This window comes from Synchiropus splendidus, chromosome 9 (genome assembly GCF_027744825.2).
Source record: "Synchiropus splendidus isolate RoL2022-P1 chromosome 9, RoL_Sspl_1.0, whole genome shotgun sequence".
Lineage (NCBI taxonomy): Eukaryota > Metazoa > Chordata > Actinopteri > Syngnathiformes > Callionymidae > Synchiropus > Synchiropus splendidus.
The window spans coordinates 21,044,057-21,061,531 of NC_071342.1; the positions used below are offsets into that span (position 1 = coordinate 21,044,057).

The 17,475-nt window shown below is 43.4% G+C and overlaps 1 protein-coding gene across 2 annotated transcripts in view; it reads right to left on the reverse strand.

The window, feature by feature from the left end:
• The window catches only part of LOC128764591 (inositol polyphosphate-5-phosphatase A), a 131,134-nt gene that overhangs the window by 17,500 nt on the left and 96,159 nt on the right, over positions 1 to 17,475 (reverse strand). For both annotated transcript variants that reach the window (XM_053874493.1, XM_053874492.1), the window contains exons 10-12: positions 12,364 to 12,459; positions 11,543 to 11,617; positions 4,657 to 4,730 (exon numbers count right to left, since the gene is read on the reverse strand). In XM_053874493.1, coding sequence (XP_053730468.1) covers positions 4,657 to 4,730; positions 11,543 to 11,617; positions 12,364 to 12,459 — 245 coding nt within the window. The remainder of the gene's footprint in view (positions 1 to 4,656; positions 4,731 to 11,542; positions 11,618 to 12,363; positions 12,460 to 17,475) is intronic.

A 17,475-nucleotide genomic window follows, 5' to 3' on the forward strand; every position in this document is an offset into this window, starting at 1 on the left:
TGGAGTCGTCCCACTAATCTGACGTCCCACAAAACCTCCCTCAAAGTTCATTCACAGTAACCCAGTTAGAGGAAGAATCTATTCCTCCACTGCACCCTCATTGTCCACCGCATTTCCTCCCCCAAGCTCCAAGCACGATTCAATTTTTGCATCGATCTCACGCAAAAAAAAGACAAAGAAATCGGATCAGAGGAGAACTAAAAGCTTTCTCGTAAATCAATCAAGATGCATGAATAACTTACTGGAGCTGGAGTATGTTTTAGGGTTTGTTATGTCGTTTCAGATATGACATCACAAGAAGTCATTATGGTGGAGCTGTTATTTCCAGTCGAATCTCAAGACGCTTGTTGTGGAGTCAATAAGTGGTTTGGGCTTCATGGACTGTTCTGAACCGCAGGTTAAGAAAACTACATTTTTGTGTGTACGCGTGGCCCCGCGGGCGCTCGGTGCACAGCAGCCGCCTGGCTCCAGGTCCAGCTGTAACAAGGCCTGGGCAAATTCCTCACCTCGGTGCGCCAGTACTTAGACTTGTCACGGACGTCTTTGATGGACGACGATGGAGCGTGAAGAGATATGTATCATCTGAGAGCCACGCAGTTAACGGATGCACAAACAGACAATCTGAGAGACAATAGAATCCAGCTTTGTTTTTCTTAATTAACAAAATAAATTGAATTTATTGTACTCTGCATCAAAAAGGTAAAGAGCAAAACTTTGTTCATGATGATGGGACTAAGATTCATTGCTCTGCTGCTACTGACATTAGGCTTTATTTATTCTAATACACCACACTTGGAAACTGTGGTGAGTTTATATATTCCATTACTTTAGAAAATGGAAATAAATAGAGTATTTTTTTAAATGGTTTTTTTAAATGGATTCATAGCGAATTAAGAAAAAATGTCAGTAACATTTTTGGGGAAACATTGTTCTGGAGTAAATTACATGGATAATCTAAATTTTCCAGAAAAGTAGAAAACCTCAGTGTAGCAAAGCGCTGAAATATGAAAAGTAATGTTAGATTTAAGATAGAAATACCTCAGTTTCATTGACTGAGGAGATATGTAAGGAGAAAATGACATAATAACATGATCGGATAAAAACATATCAGGGATTTACGCAAAGACAAAACATGTGACTATAATTATATGATAAAAGAGCATGTGCCTTTAGCATCAGAATCAAAATCTATTGAAGAATGAAGATTTCCAGACTGGTAAATCAATAAAACAAGGTTAGATTTCAGTAAATTAAATCAATACACTGTTGATTATGAAAAGCCACATAAATCCCTATTAATGCGTCCCAAAAAATGGAACAACAAAACAGAAAAAAAAGTAAATAAGGGGCCCATTTTCCTTCCATATCAATATAATTTGTCTGAATTATATAAAAAAATATATGTAATTCCAAGGTCATGCAGCACAGCATAACAGATTGTGATATAAAAGCTTGATAGAGAGCAAAGAACCAGAGCTTTTTTCTGCATGCTGTGGGAAGAGAAGCTCAGTCATCACTCAGAGGTGGTTTAGTGAGGTCATCTCCAAGGATGTCAACTGGGAGGAAGCCCCGGGGCAGACCCAGGTCACGAAGGGCCTCCAGGAGGTGGGAGCGTCTCAGAGATGTAAGCCTGGGCCTCTTTACTCAGACGGCTGCCCCCGTGACTGGAACATCCCCAATGACAGAGGGACAAGGGATGATGGACAGAAAATGGGTAAAGTGTGATCCAAATATTTCTTAAACGAAATGAAAAAAATATATTTCAATTTTAATGACTAGGCAGGAACCAAAATGGATAACATCATGTTGTGTAAAATCTCTACCGCATGTTGGAGATGAAGAAAAGACTTGGCTGATCACACTACTTTATGGATCGCTGGATATTTCCCTGGTGTGTGTGATGCCCACACCTGAAGTCTTCTCTCTTGTTCCTGGACGGTCGACGACTTCCTCTCCTCCATCAGACAGAATCAACTTGCAGATTAAATGTTTGTGAGCAGTATTGATTTATGGAATTGAACACCAGTGGACCTTGTGTGTGTGTGTGTGTGTGTGTGTGCGTCAGCGATGGCCTGCATTAAAAAGAGTAATAACCTCACAGATGGTGAGGGGCTGGTCCGGAGCAGGCGATGTGATGGAGAACAATCGTTGAGGCTTGATTGCTCAAGGAGCACAAGGCAGACCTGACAGGAGGAGGGGCTCCAGGATGTGTGAGTGGAAGAGGAGGAGGAGGAGGAGGAGGAGGGGGCTGTTTAAGTTTAACTAGGCCAGCTCGCCATTACAAGGCTGACAATGATGTGGTTTGTTACACACAGCGAGTAGATCAAATCAACTTTCATAAGCTGCTCCGGGTTTCATCTCTTTGATTCATCATCACCTCAAGTGTGCGGGAATCATTTGTATTCCAACGCGGCGGCACTTTCCTCGGGGAGATGATTCAGTATTATATGGAAAGGTGCAAAAGTCAGCCAGTGTAAAAGGACAATAAATCCACCTGTCACTTATGCAAAGTGATGTAAATGGGCTCCATGATTAAGACACAGAGTCATTTAAAAAACAGGAACCAGCAGAACCTTGACACACACACACACACACGCACACTGTATTGCTATCCCTGTGGGGACATTGGGGGCCCTTTCCCCAGCTTCTCACCCTAAACCTAACCATCCAAAACACATGGCTCACCTGAACCAGGAGTCAGAACTCAAACCTAATTATAAGGACCCAGTTATTTTGAAGTCTTCATCCTCAAATGGAGGTTTGGAGCTGCGGGGACCAGCAAAAGGTCCCCACAAGGATAGTGTTTTATCAGGACTTGGTCCCCACAAGGCAGTATAAACAAGCCCACCTACTCAAGCTCCGACTTTTCAGAAACGCACACACGATGACTCAGTGGGAGACTAAAAGGGGCTCACGTAGACACACACACACGCACACTCACAGTGTATTGCTATCCCTGTGGGGACATTGGGGGCCCTTTCCCCAGCCTCTCACCCTAAACCGAACCATCCAAAACACATGGCTCACCTGAACCAGGACTCTGAACTCAAACCAAATTATAATGGCCCAGTTATTTTGAAGTCTTCATCCTCAAATGCAGGTTTGGAGCTGCGGGGACCAGCAAAAGGTCCCCACAAGGATAGTGTTTTATCAGGACTTGGTCCCCACGAGGCAGTATAAACAAGCCCACCTACTCAAGCTCCGACTTTTCAGAAACGCACACACGTGATGACTCAGTGGGAGACTAAAAGGGGCTCACGTAGACACACACACACGCTTGGCTAACACTAAAATCCCCCGTCGCCCCTCGCTCGCCACCGGAGCAGTTTATCAAGTAATTATTGTTTGATTACAGCGTTTCATTATCTGCACTAATTGAGTCACAACCGGCGGCAAAGGTCAAGCGCCATTAACGCGCTGCTCCCGAAACATATTTCCACGGCGTGCGGCGTGTTTGCCCTCCCTCTCCTCTGAAAGAGCTAATTGCAAATGCATTTGTTTGAGGAAGAGGAGCCGGGGCCGCCTGCTCCCCCAAGTCCCACCGAGACGGAATATTAATGGTGAGCCGGCGTTCTCTCGGCACACGCGTGGAGGGGGGGGGAAAAAAAAAACAGGTCCACATGGGAGCTGTTGGGGAGCGTATCCAATCACACTTAACGTCTGATAATCATCAAACGCTCGTCCTACAGCGCTCAAAAATCAGTTTGGGGACAAAGAGAAGCTCATTGACTCCTTTACACGGATAATCCGCCCTAAATTATGTTGTCAATCATTTCTCCTTCATCCGACTCTGATATTTGCCAGTTCAAATACACAGATATATTTAAGATCAGACCATGGCTGTGATGTAAACGTCTTTAATGTGATTCATCTTCTTTCCTCTAGTCGCACCTTCACGTCCTCATTCATGAGCCTCATTGGTTGTCTTCAACACTCTAGGTTCAACACTGTCTCTCCTCTCCACGTGTCCAAAACAACTGTCCTCCCTAACTTAGTCTCCAAACCTCTCCACGTCTCTCCAATAAATTCATTCATGACCTTGTTGTCTAGTCACCACCAATCGCAACCTCAGTATCTTCATCTCGGAACCTTCCTGAGTCTCTAGACCAGTGGTTCCGAACCCCACCAAATTCATATGTGCATTCACTGAAACCTTATTCGGTGAAAAAATAAACAGGATTTTTTACAAATTCAAGTCATAGGTATATGTTTTTAACTTCTGCACAAAATGAACCATGAATGAGCATCACCTTGTTCATAGAACAAAACCAACACAGTGTGACTGTTTCCTTCGAGAGACCAGTTCAGATATGCGTGGCTTCACCTTGGCAAGTGCCACTCTCATGTCATTTTCACAGCAAAGACTGTTCCTTTTCTTTGTTTCGTTATGACTGGTATCCGACCACAACAGTCACACGTTGACTACTGAGTGCACTAAATTCCCGCAGTCTCATTGGCCAAGCAATGTATCTGTTCTACCTGGCCTGCACTCTCTTCTTCATCTCTGTCCATGATCAAGTTAGCTATTAGATGAACTGAAAATGAGGCACTCATATGGACTGCAGTGACAGTAAACAGTCATCTGGGACTTGGAGAACAGTTTTGTCTTATTGCAGAGAGTCAAAAGGAATGAAGGGATGAGTGAAAGGGTCCTACCTGGGCGGGAAGGCGATCTCCAGTTCATGCAGCCGATCCTTGAACACTGACAGCTCTTTGTCGAACTCTAAAAGCTGAGACAACAAGAAAGAAGATGAAGTTACAGACCTCATAAGACAAGTGTTACAGACTATATCACAAAAATCTGATACAGCTTTTTGGTTTGTTTACAAGAAACAGCAAACAATGAGGAATTTCATATGGACAGAACCACAAGTTGCTCATGAAAGAGCTAACTGAACGACTTCAACGTGAGTACAGAGTAGTATTGATGCACGGACATCATCCCCAGTTCAAATGGAAGGCCGCTCACTTGGCAAACGCTTCCTGAAGAGTGCGTTTCCTGCCCTGTCCTACGGGGGTGTCCATCCTTCCACGCCGACAGCGTGTCCACACATTCATCAATCATGTCTCCTCACCCAGCTGTACTCGCTCACCAGAGTGTTCACACACACTTCCCCCAATTTGCCGCCGTTCACAAAAGCCATAAATCATTAGTGAAAAGTGCAATTAGCAGCTTCTTGTACACATTAATTATCTGGGAGATGAACAGGTAGCTAGCACACCTGCATGACTGACTCCCGGAGAGAGTGACAGCCACGTTCCCCGGCAGCCAGCGCCGCCCTGACAGAACTCATGTTCTGTCGGTAACTCGGACTGTCGTACAGGTTTTAGACACACGGCGTCGATTAAGTCCTGATGATGCCCCGGACCAGCGTGACAGCCACCAGATAGCAGCCGGACATTAATGGCATTACATGAGTGTAGAACACGCTGTGATAGCTACAAGATGAAATATCAACAGCGATGACACATGGATAACACTTGGAAGGACGTCCTCTCCGAGTGGAGACAGGAGGCGGGGGCTGACATGTGAGCGTGATGATATCAGAGCGAGGTAACTGCTGTCCTCCATCTACACTGACATATTTATGCCATCGATGTCTGACTGCGTGTGAATGGCTTTGTCCTCCCATCACCGTCGAGTCCAAACAAGGGCCGAGCGCGGCCGCGAGGCGTGCTCGTGGCCGTGTGTGATTATGTGTCAGTGGTGTAGAACAGTGGCCATTACGTGCAGCCAGAAGGGCCTCCCAGTGTGAGTCTCTGCGGTTCAGGAGGGCAGATGTGCAGCATTCATCAAACTCACAGTGGCGGGGTCAGAGGAGAGACTCACACACTGTGGATGAGGGATGGAGGAGCAGGGGATGCAACCCCACGCTTCACTGTGCATCTCGCTGCGTGAGCCTTGTGAGTGCCGGAAAATGAAATCTAATTTGATGATCCAGACCCAATCAAAGAGTCCCACTCTGGTCATTGACATGAGACGTTCCAAATTAAGTGCATATTTAGTCGGTCAATTCATTACAATTGGCCATGGAGGTCTGGAGAGTTACATTTCACATCTTTATTTCCAGACAGGGTTTGCCACAGCCAGTCCTCCACCTCTCCTCTTCATGTTTAAATGAAGACCAAACATCTACACTATCTGATGCTGCATATGTTCTTATCTACATTTTAGTTCTTAAATAGACTTTTTTCTCTGCACTGTTTGGACAACAGTATGCCGCAAGATCCTCTTTATTTTTTTTTTATCATAGCTGAACAGACCTTGACTTCATTTAGATTTAAGAGTTGTTTTTTTTATCCACAGGCCACATGAAATAACACAATGGTCAAGTTTGGCCCAGGAGCATGCAGTTAGACAAGTTACAGACACACGGCCAGTACCAAGTTCATTTTGGAGGTGTGAAAAGTATTGGATATACCAATATAACACAACACATTGACCGCTGATATAACTATCTATCTCTATACGACACATATACTGGATCAAAAATATGTATTTCATCTCTTAATATTGATTAAAAAATATATATATATATATTCAAGCTGTGTTAGAAGCAAAATACTACCAACACATTTGTTCGACCTTAAAAGTACTTTGTTCCTCAAGTAATGACTCTTTCCGTAAGTTGTTCAAGGAGAAACAAGAACAATAATTTATTTGTTATACTAGTTCAATGTCACAGCAGTTTAAGTGACTTCATGTTGTCATGTTAAGCATATGTATTGCTTCATCACAATTTCTGATGATTTTTTTTTCTCAGCTAACTGTGTAGAGCACTGCCATATTGTCATAGCGATATTCCAAATAAGATGATACTGATACTGTAACCCAACAACTAACATGACAACTGACGTTCAATCAAATTGTTCTCTTGTGTGTTTGTAGTTCCATGTGAAGTGTTGCTTGTGATTTCCACTAAAATTAATTTCATTTCGTTTAGATTAATCCTCAATCACTAAGTTGAATGTATTAATGATTGTATTTATAAAAGGTGATGTCAGAAATAACAAACTCTCTTGAACTCTGGGTTTAAACTTCCTGACACTGTGTGGATTTTGCTGGCTCACCTTGCACGTGCATGGATCAGGTGACTCAAATTGTTGTGTCTTTAGGAGAATTATGGCATCAATGTACCATCAACAAGCATGGAAGTTCAACTGGTCATGACAATACCCTAAAACATTACCTGCTATGATGACAATTTGGAGAAGGGCTTTAAAAACAGCGAAAGTCAAAGCAGATGAGTGACATATGGGCGCGTGTGTCCGCTGTGTGTTAAGTGATTGTCGAGTAATTCACTCAGGCAGACAGAAAAAACCCTGCGGCCTGAAATTTCACACTACATTTCATCGCGGGTCAATTAAGCATAATGCTCTGCCGCCGAGTGCTTTAAAAAAAACAGCTTATATTGGTTCAAGGCCTCCTGACATTATGATGCCGGCCGTAGTTTGTCAACCGGAAACGTCCTTGGAGTCGAGGAGGCGCTGCTGCACGGTGAGAGGAGGAGTGTGTCAGAGGCTCTGACTTCACCCTCATGATAGGCGTCCTCCTAAATCAGAGCGCCGGTAATAGTTTAGGCTTAAAAAAGAGTGGATATGAGGCCCAGAGTGTTCTGACCAATAAGTGTCCAGCACCTGTAATTGAGCTTTGATTTACGTGTTGACAAACACCCCGCACCACAACACCTGCTCCCATTAAAAACATCAATAAATACAGAGGTGAGAGGTCATTTAATTTGATTTTTACACCTCACACTTGGTTTTCATCGCAGACACCCATATTTTTCTCTTCTTTTTATGGCGGCTTCATTACTTCCTGTGGAGAGGCGATAAACTGTCAGTGACAGGGTGGACGGCTTGAGCAAAACCACGCTCCAGACGGACCAAAAAATATTCTTCCATCCCAAAACGTCAGGGAATTGAATCTTGGTGAGTCTGACAACTGAAGTGAGGAGATTAGCTGATGTTCAAGACCGGTTGAATGAGTTCAGGCATCTCTGAGAGACGTGGGGTAGAGCCACGCTGCACCTTTTCACTCTTAGTCTAAAGATTATATCAATTTTTGTTTTGGAATTTTACCATAAATTTTGGCTTGTCCAAAATGAAACAAAAGAATTGCTAAGTTTTTCGCATGTTGCTGTCGACCAGCACACAACCTAGTATTTGTCAGTGCATTTTTGAGTGATGTACTCCAAAATTCATAATCACTGTGTTCAGATACATATTTGATCAGACATGAAAACTTTTAGCGCAGTCTACACTGCAGGCTAAATGTGGCTGGTGATACAGTAGTCACTAGAGACACAGTTGAAGCGCAAAAATGGCTATGGAAGATTCTATTTAACTTTACCTTGTGAAATAAAAGAGTAGCAAATGTAGAGTCTAACTATGTTAAATGAGAATATACGGCCAAAGTTACTTATATAAGTATCAGTAAAAGTTTATTCAGAGATGCTCATATATGATCGTTTCTTGTTGTTGCAAGTTTTATGATACACAGACTGAAAATAGACCATTTTGTAGTGTGTGGGCGGGACCAGACCTGCCATTTGACAGGTGATCTGGTTACCAACCATGTCCTGTGTTTGCGCACTCAGGTTTGACATCTCAGACTCCTCGGATATAGTCCGACTATTCTGAAAGGTTGCTAATGCTAGCTAGCCCAGCCAATGTATGCAGTGTGAGAAAGGGGACGAAAATTTACAATGAAAAAAAAAAACATTCAGGACGTTATAAGACCAGTATTTATCCAGTTATTTCATTTAAGATGCTACTAGTTTGCCCACACAGAACCGACGCTCCTGTAAAAACCTGGATTTGAATGTGTTCCTTTTATCTGAGTGTTGCGTATGACCTCATGTCTTAAACATAGGAGACCGTGTTCCTCTCATGGCTATGATGCTTTGGTCACATTTCACCTCACCTCACTCCAGATGATGACGTATTTACCTGGGATTGTTAAGTCCCGTTACGGGTCAACAAGACCAAAGTAAAGAGCAGTAAACTCTGGAGCTCAGGGGCGATTGAGCGAAGCTTTTATAACCAAAGAAGCAATCAGAGCGACGGTGAGACAATTACGTGGCCAGTAAATTCACACATAGATCTGGTTTAGGACACACGTCTGACTGCACAGAAGCCGGCTTCTCCAGTACATACATAAAAGTTCAAGTAAACAGCACCCCTCACTAGCGAGGGACGTCTTAGGTAATTAAAAGGCTCCTTTTATAGGCTCATAATGCAGGTGAGTTACACATCCCAAACAGCATCAATTAATATACATCCCATCAGATCCATTTAATCCCGCCCCTATTCCCCCCCACCAACTCTCTCTCTCTCTCCCTTTGCGACACCCCGACAGGGCGAATATGAAAGGATTTGGGGCTGGAATGACATTTTTAAAAATGTCCCCTCTCATGTTTAAAGGGCTTTTGAGTAATGGGAAGGGAAACGCTGCCAGCATGACAAGGAGAAGCCGGCCAGACAGAAAGGTTCATCACTTCCAAACACACACGCGCGCGCGCGCTCACATCTGCCCGCAGCACACTGATAAAGTTACAATAAAGAGATACTGAAACAAAATCAATGGAGGACGGAGGAGGAGGAGGGGGGCAGGCGCTCGTGCACCGAGCACACAAACGCGGGACATGCACGCCTCCCATCTCTCCAGCGGAGCGAGGCCCCGCTGTGCCCCCTTGACGCCAAGAGCACCCCGGAAAATTTAATCTTCCCAAATACTCATCAGGGCTCTCCATCGTGCCGCCATGACAGCGCCGGGGATAATTAATTATACAATTTCGATGGGAATATCGACTAAACAAACCTATTAATCATCGCAAAAGTCAATAGGCATGGACACATTCAATCATGTCCCGGCCAATGATTACTCCTCTCAAAATACTATAATTATTTTCAAGAGCTGCCTCGAATTAAATTTCTGTCAAGCTGGTACAAGTCATGTAGTTGATGAAGGATGCAATGGATTTTTTTTTTCTTCTTCCCCCTGAGCCCCCGCCCGCCCCCCACACAGGAGGAGTGAGGGGAGAGACATTTATCCTTTTGGAAAGGTAGTTTGTTTTATAAGGATCATAACATGCTGTGTTTAACTAGACCATGACCATCAGATTATCTCTGAGGCCTCAATTATGCCATCTATCATGTTTGGGAGGAAGAGTGGGGGTGGGGGGGCGCCTCAGACTCACACTTACAGCATCCTCCCTGCTGACCCGACTGCTTCTCTGCTGTGTGGTAAACAACATGAACACATGTTGGCTAAATTGAATTCTGGCCTTAGGAGCAGACCAACATCAATTTCTCTGTCTTAAACACTGCATTACCATGGAAGACTTGCACAAGACTTAATCATAAATGGCTTTGGAAACGAGTTGAAACTCATCTCACTTAGGGAAATGAATATATATATATATAAACTATTTATTGATATACACAGGAAGCAATTTTTCTTGTTTTTTCTTTAACTTGTATTTAAGTTAAAGTTCATTTCAAATCCACCTTATGACCACAAAGGAGCACAGAGAAAAATAAATGCTAAAATATACGACACTTTTTAATGTTCTTTTCAGAATCAGAATGAACTTTACTTCAACTTTATTGCCATGGTCAGTGGGGATGCCCCCAACCAGGAAAGTGCTATGGATTAAAGTGCTGTTGTGAAAAATAAGCAAAATAACACTTTTTTTTTCCCCAGAGACATGGTCTGCTTTAGATGTTACTCATCGAAGTCTATTCTGTTTTGAGAAGTCAAACAGAGAATGGAGGGGAGCTCAGCAAGTCATCGAGAGCCTGAATGTGATGTTATGCTTTTCGATCAAAATGTGACCTGACCATACATGACCATCCCCGACCTTTTGACCTTCAATATCAGCACCTCAAAAGCACCGGACTCATTCTTTTTTTGGACCTGATCAGGTGCTAAAAGGAAAGGTAAAAACTATGCTCCAAGTGAACTGGTGTTGCTGACTCTCATTAAATATAATATTAAGACTATATTTTCCAGCGTAACCACAAGGGTGGTATCACAAAATAATGTACAAGGATTGCAGAATGAGGAGACGTCAGGTTTTACTTCAGTATTAAGTAAAGTATTAAATAAAATCACTGCGTGCCGAGAGGGTTTGTGCGTGTGTGTGTCTTTCACGAGACTTTTAAAGATCCAACTTTAATCCTCTCTAATATAATTTAGCCACATATAAAAATAGTTTGGCCGTCACATGTTGTCATCAGCAGACACTTAACCACTCACCTCATCTTAAAGTTATTGTGCAGAGATTTGACCTGTCAGTAGGGACACAGCCAGCGCTTGTAAAGAATTGCGTGTCTTGCTGCTCCTCTCACACATCTGAATATATACATCACTCAGTTATCCAATAGAAGGAAACCCAAACTCAATTGAGTTGATTGCCACAGATAACATTAGATTCCACAGGGGTTTTGTCGAGGACTGGTCCCAACAAGTTAAGATAAGCCAGGTACCGACCTGGACCAGTGTTTAAATAAGACCAGAAAACACAAGGTGACTCACCGAGGTCCCGTTGTTTTCCCGGAAAACGTCCTGGTTGACATAACTAAAAAGTTTCTTCTCAAGTTGAAGAACAACCTGCAAGATGAAACAGCACATACATGTTAGTCATGACCACTATTCAGCACATGTGTCCTGGGTTTATTTTGATTTTGTAGCTGTGGAATGGTCAACAAATGCACTGAGTGAGTGGTTTTGTCACATTTTCAATCTGTGATAACTTAAAAGACAAAAAAAAGAAATGTGAAATAACATTGCCCAACTGGTCATTTAACCATAATATATAGGGTGTAAGAAAATATCGATATGCCAAATATTGATTGCACAATGTTGTATCAATATTTTTGCTGAAATATCACAATCCTTGTGTGTGATAGTGTCTTGAGCATATGGATATTGGATATGCTGCTGCAGTTGGGATCTGTTCAATACTACTAGCATTTTCTTTCTCTTCACTGGAGTTATTTTGTTGAATAAAGGAGCTGCTCATTCGGAATTTAACTGAAAGTTTAACCGACACTCCGACACCACTCTCCTCGCCCCCTCCCTCTCAGTGAGCTCACAGCAGCTTTAGTAATAAATTGTCTTTCCAGTCGCAACTCAGATGATTCCAAACAAACGTGACCAGCCTGTCAGGTTAACCATGAACCGTGAACTTCAGTCTCGACAACTGACCAAGTTAATTACTCCCATCACACGCTTCCCCCTCGACCTAATTGTCATGACACAGTGCAACAACAGGTCTTGATTCCAGCCGAGTGTATTCTTTGTGGAAGAAAAAGAGAAGATGTCTGTGTGACAGGAAGCGTTGAGGAGCAACTTACCTTTCGGTCGTTATCACTTTCACGGAATATTAGCTTGTCGACTTCATTGGTGTCGGCGGTTCTGACTGTCTGCATGGTGGCAGTGGAGCACAGACTCTGGAGAGAGGACCACATGAGAAGATGATGAGGTGAGGGAAAAGAAAGAATCTGGTTGTCAACAAGATGTTTGAACGTGACCACAATGACCATCATCAAGAAGAAAACGGATGGAAGAATTGTGGTGAGATGAAAAAGATAAAGAAGCTGAGGAAGGAGTAGTAGATGAATAAGAAGCGGAGGACCAGGCAATGACAAGGAAAGATGGAGTAGAACAAGAGGATGATCAACATGAAGATGCTCAGGATGACAAAAAAAAAAAACAGAAGTGCACAGCCATGGAGATGAAGAGGATAAAATGAAGACTAGGGGATGGAGGAGAGATGAAAAGACAAAGATGGAGATGAGAAAGGAGAACAGATGAAAGAAAGTACCCCCAAACAGTATCAGAGGAAAAAACAAAGAAGGAGGTGATGGAGGAGAGATAGAGCAAGATAAGAATAAGAAGAACATAAAAAGAAGAAAAGAGAAAATAAATATACAAAACAGAAAAAATAAGACGTATACAGACAAGATTGGAGAGAAGTTGCATAAGAACCAGAGTAAGAAGAAAAGAAGCAGCACTTGAAGAAAACTTCAGCAGAAACGGTCAAAGCTCATGAAGAAAATCAGAAGGGAAGAACACAATCTTAAAGAACCAGGAGAGCACCTACAAAAGGACCAATTATGATCAATAAAGAAAAAAGGTGAAGATGAATGTAAACAGATGAAAATATATGTAAAATTAAAATATCATAGAACAGCAAAAGGAAGCAGAAGGGGAGCAACCAAATGAAAAAGAAGAATTATGGATCAGAACTACAGGAACAAAAGGAAAATGAAAACAAGTAGAAACACAAGTGCAAGTCAGAATAAAAAGAACATTTGTCAAAAATAACTTCACTGAAATCAAAATGGACTTCAAGCTCATCTCTTCTCACAGAAGAGTAACGTTGATGATGTAGCGACACAAATACAATGATCTTTCAGTCATTTAAATGCTGTTGCACAAAGTGCACCCTCACTGTCCCCCTCTTCATGTGGTTCTGTGTACTGACCCCGCGGACTGTGTGCATGCTTAAATTCCCCTTTGTGGACTCTTTTAACAATTAGTTAAACATTCGACCATCTGTGTTTGAAGACGCTTGAATGAGGTAATCTCCCCACCGCCGGTTCCCATACCGCGCCACAGACACCGCTGACCTGATTGAAATTCAAAGCACAGATCAGATAATCGGGTCAAGCCAATATAGCGAGCAGAAAAGAGCCCTTTAGACTGAAATGTCACAAATCTGTCCCGTTTCAGCCGCGAAGAAACGACACAAATGGCAGCGCAGATTAGAACAAACACTATGTGCCGAGAGCGAGTGGAACAACTTCCCCCCCTCTGGTTGGAGCCCGGTTCTTCAGGCCCCCCTGCTTCCCGACTTTCTAAAGCCCTAACAAATCGCTCCATCTTTCACTCATTTAGGCCGTCCAAATGAGGGTCAATATGGTCACCTGGCAGCCAAATGCTAATGCGCTTAAGTGCGCTTAAGCAGCTTTTTGCAATGAATAGCAGCCGCTGAAAAGGCCAAGAGATACTTTCCCTGTCAGAGAGTCATTGTGTCGAGGCGAGCACCCAAAGTCATCTTTAATGACTCATCTGCCTGAGATTCAACTCCAATAATTCAGGACATCAACAGCCCTACATTAACAATGCAGCTGAATTTGGGTAACGGGAGTTGTGATCGGGACGAGCCTCCTTCTGCCACCGGCCACTTCTCACCGTCACTCATGAGTTGGCACACAAGGCTTCAACGTTGCGGGACCTTGAGACCCTCCCTGCTATTTTCATTTTCAGATTACAGTATAATCCCAAATCCCAATCATAATACAATTTTATTTCATCACATTCTGGAATGACGTACATCACCACATCCTCCAGTCAAATTTGCAGTTGGACCCAGACCAGATTGATCATCGACTGATCGATCAGATGACTGCGGTGATAGATCGCAGCTCTCGTACTGCTGTCGTGAAAAAAACGCTTCGTCACTTGCTGTCGCCATGAGCATCCTTTCGTTTTTTGTTTTGCTTTTATTCCACCTCATATGGTGAGGATAGGTTGGCTAATAGACAATGCGCTGTAACATTATGACCGCCGGCTTCATATAAAGACAAGTTCACCTTAATGCATGAACATCTTTCCCTCCAGGGTTCAAACATTGCATCACCCTGAGCCTGTGTGATGAAATACAGTATGTGACCATAAGCTCAAAAGCACTGTCTAAAAATGTATTGTCCACACACTGTGATTTCATTGATATTTCCTATGACATGGTATACAGCTTTATAACACATATACAAATCCTGTTTCAATATTTTACCATGAAAATGTGCTTGTTTTTGTAATGTAAATTTGGCAAAGTTACTGTTAAGGTTCCCAACACTGAAGAGCAGAAGTAGGACCAGCTTGGCTGCCGCTTATGAATTTCTATGTTTGTGGGGAATCACTTAAATGGATTTGTCAGCCTTCAAAGATTCAGCCCTGTAAGTAAATTACACGTCAACACGCTCTCATTGACCACCCGAAACCACATTAGCATAGTTAATTTAACCGCAATTGGCCCGTTATTTGATGCCAATTAACGGAAATAAGGAATGCGGTGGGAACATATTAGAAACAGCTGTTCGGGAGAGAAGCAGACTTTTAGAAGGACAGTTTCTCTACTTTGGGGGCCCGATAGAACAGTGACTTAGCATTGCATCTCTGCATTATAGGTCAGAGGTCGATGCTAAGTGTTTGTTGAGAGGAGGGGTGGCTGCGGGGGGAGAGGTTGCCGAGGAAGGCGATGGTTTTGTGCATCAATGGAGGATAATCTCATGACTGTCGAAGAAGGAAGCGGTTGTTTAAAGGAGCTCTCTATTCCAGCTGCTCTCCTTAGAAGTGAAGTCAAAGCAATTTGTCCCACTTCAAAGACACACACACACACACACACACACACACACACACACTCCTTATGCCCTGAGATCTCCCCAACAGATGGAGGTGATCCACTGCCCAACTTAAACACTAAGACACCCACCCACCGCACCCTGACACCCCAAACAAAAGAGACTCCACCTTTGATGGATGAAGACACAGATGAAGACTCATCCTACACGTTTAATAACACACAAGTTACTCAACCACAACTATCAACCTCAGAAATGATTCTCAATGAAACAAATGTAAAAACAAGAGTTTCAAATAGAGTCCAATCAAACATTAATAGCAGAAGCAAATGAGTTTTGGATAATCAGCATTAGATACGCAAGAAAGTGGAACCTGCTTATACAGGCAGAGCAGGAAGCAAATTTCAACCTGTGGATCAGGGAATCAGTTGGATATGAGACACCTCAAGCTAAAGGCCACTTAATGTCAAGTGTAACAAGAACAAGAAGAGGAAACGAATAGGCTCTCGGGTGTAATTCCGCAAATCTCAATCCCATTTTACAACTTGAAAGTCAGTGATTCCCCAAGTCCATCAGTCCATCTCAGCAATAGAGATGGAAAATCCACACATAAAACCACTCCCTGTTCTGTGTACCCACCCTGGAATCAGAAGAAGTGACCTTCAAACAACAGTCTGAACGGCTGACACCAAAACATGCAACTGACTTCCGTATGAAAAGCTAAAAAAGCTCAACAGCCTGAGATTCAGAGTCGCGCTGCTTCTACCACACATTCAATTGAGCTCGGATGGAAAAACAATATATCCTTTCTGGCTTGAGGTCTTCCTTCACTAATGCTGCTGGAAGAACACCAAAGCTGAAAATAGTGGAAGGACAATTGACCGATATGAATATCTTCATGGGGACAAGCTCATCAATTACTTCAAGCAGTTAAAATGATACGCTTTCATTGAGTTGTACATCACATAATTGTCTAGTTTGACTAACTTGGGACCAAATAAGTGCGTGCCTCACACGATACGAAGCGTTTACGTCTGACGTTTTGAGAAAAAGACAGAAATTCCAAGCCGGTGTTCGGTGTTCATTCTGATCAGGTGTCTGTTTAAATGACTCTGACCAGACCCTTGTAGCAAATGATCAGCAGTGAATGAAGAATTAATGAAAGTCCTTGGGGATCTACACGTCATCCCACTCTAATTCAACACGATCCGCACAGCAACCCTGACAGTGCTTTTAAGAATCGGTGATTAAACATCAATTAGGTAGAAATGGCACTGTATGAGGCCTGGAGAGACGCGGGATGGGTGGACAATGAGCTAACTATCCATTCTTCATCGCCACCAGCGAGGACAGGGGCTCGCCTTTGTGTCAGCCGGGGCAGTGGCATTGTCAGAATGCGCCATTATTTTCTCTCTCCCATGCAAAATGAGGTTGGCAGCCGAGTTAAGGTGTGCCAGCGGGGCTGGCAGGATCAGGCGCAATTGCTTTTACGCTGGCATCTCTCTACGTCCACACATCGTTCATCATACCATTGCCATGAACATGATTGCGACATCTGCCCGAGTGAGGTGGAATTGGGAAGGGGGGGGGGGCATCAAGAAGGCAACAACAAATTCAGCCTCCTGCTTTCCTGCCAGCCATTACACAGCCAGTAAATCAGCCATGACCCTTCGCACCCAAACTGACTGGACACAAGCCAGAGTTATCTACTCTTCTCTGCCGGTGGCGGCTAATTTAATGCCTCCTAGCGTGGATTAATCATTGACAAACAGCAAACGATGGGTATTCAACATGGCAGCGAGGTGAGAGTGGACGCATTATCACTTGCCACGGTGGCCCAAGTGTGACCCACTGGTCAGCGGTTGACCCTTGTAAACTCACAGTGTGTCGCCCTTAACAGCAAGTCGCACACAAAAACTCTCAACCCTTGCTGTGAACCCGCCGGGCCGGGTGACAGAGCTGACACTGAGATTTGATGGCGATGTGGGCGACGTTGGAGGTCTGCTAACCTGCCACGCCCTCGCCAAAGATGAGCTCCGCGAGGTAAGAGGGCGTGTGAGGTAGCGATAATGCGTCCTATTTATCTTGTGCATCAGAACA